The following is a 1,279-nucleotide window of genomic DNA, read 5'->3' on the forward strand; positions in this document are numbered from 1 at the left end:
CTGGTGTTTTGAGCATTCGAGAACCATTGGACTACGAAATTTGTAGAAATTATTTCCTAACCATCGAAGCTATTGATGGTGGTGAGCCCCCACTAGGGTTCGAGAATTACGGGTAATTTTGAGTTGGAGTAAAAAACTCCGGTAAATTACAGTAAAAAACTGTTTTTTTGGAGTAATTTTGTAATTTTGCCGTTTTTTCCTTTTTTTGCTGTTTTCAATATTATTTGAGTATAATTTACGATATAACTGATGTTATAACTGATGTTGGAGAAGTTTTGGCCAATGCAATTGAATTCCAGCACAAAGAAGGTATATGGAGTGACTCAGAAATTTTTCAAGCTGCTGAGCATTTGAAACCACACTCATGGTGGAAGGGTTTCTGTAACACTCAGGCTGTGGCTCCAATTGCCATAAGGATTCTTCAACAGCCCTCCTCTGCAGCTCCAGTGGAGAGGCTGTGGTCAAATTTTGGCTTAGTTCATACCAAACTACGGAACAGGCTTAAAAATAGTACCACTAAGAAATTAGTAACAGTCAGGTGGAATTCACTTCTATCACGTAGAAATTCTCCTTCTGATAAAAATAAGAAGAGAAGAACTAGAGAGACAAGTGAGTCATTTTACGATGCAACTGGATATCCTCTCCTACAAACTGAGCAGAATCCTAATAATGAGAGTGAAGAGGAAAATGAAGAGACTGACAACTCTAGCATAGACTCTGACTTAGAAGAAGAAGAGGAGTCACTTAATGACTCTGCTGATTCTCATTCAGTATGTGATAGTTTAAGTGATGAAGATGAAAGTGACTAAGAATTTGTTTTCTACAAATAATACCAAAGTTTTCCTTAATATACCATATTATATTTTTATTTATTTAATGAGTATTAGGAAGAATTCATACATTTTATTTTGTTCAAACTTAAGTATGTTCCTGTTTTTATTTTATGTTTTATAAAGAACTCAATAAAACTTGTTGGGTATAAGCAAGCTGTAAAATGTATATTTTAATTAAGAAACTTTGATAGGAACTCCTCTCCTTACTTCGGCACTCTAACACTTACTCCCATTAAGCTTCTGCAAATAATTTTTTTTGAGTAAATTACTCATTTTGGATCGAGTAAAAAACTGTAATTTACTGGGTAATTTACTCAAAATTACAAGTAATTTACTTTGCTCTCGAACCCTAGCCCCCACTAAGCAACCAAGCTACAATCAATATATCCATTTCAGACGGAAATGACAATGCTCCTATCTTTAACCAACCTTCATATTCAGCTCGT

The 1,279-nt window shown here is 34.6% G+C and overlaps 2 protein-coding genes across 2 annotated transcripts in view; both read left to right on the forward strand.

Moving 5' to 3' along the window:
• Positions 1–1,279, forward strand: part of LOC127748663 (cadherin-11-like) — a 4,105-nt gene that overhangs the window by 2,252 nt on the left and 574 nt on the right. Inside the window, exon 4 of the mRNA XM_052275105.1 lies at positions 271–801. Coding sequence (XP_052131065.1) covers positions 271–801 — 531 coding nt within the window. The remainder of the gene's footprint in view (positions 1–270; positions 802–1,279) is intronic.
• The window catches only part of LOC127748730 (fat-like cadherin-related tumor suppressor homolog), a 3,692-nt gene continuing 2,413 nt past the window's right edge, over positions 1–1,279 (forward strand). Inside the window, exon 1 of the mRNA XM_052275111.1 lies at positions 1–97. The gene's annotated coding sequence lies outside the window, so the exon portion shown is untranslated. The remainder of the gene's footprint in view (positions 98–1,279) is intronic.

Source organism: Frankliniella occidentalis, unplaced genomic scaffold (assembly GCF_000697945.3).
Source record: "Frankliniella occidentalis isolate FOCC.00 unplaced genomic scaffold, Focc_3.1 Scaffold508, whole genome shotgun sequence".
NCBI classification, from domain to species: Eukaryota; Metazoa; Arthropoda; class Insecta; order Thysanoptera; family Thripidae; genus Frankliniella; species Frankliniella occidentalis.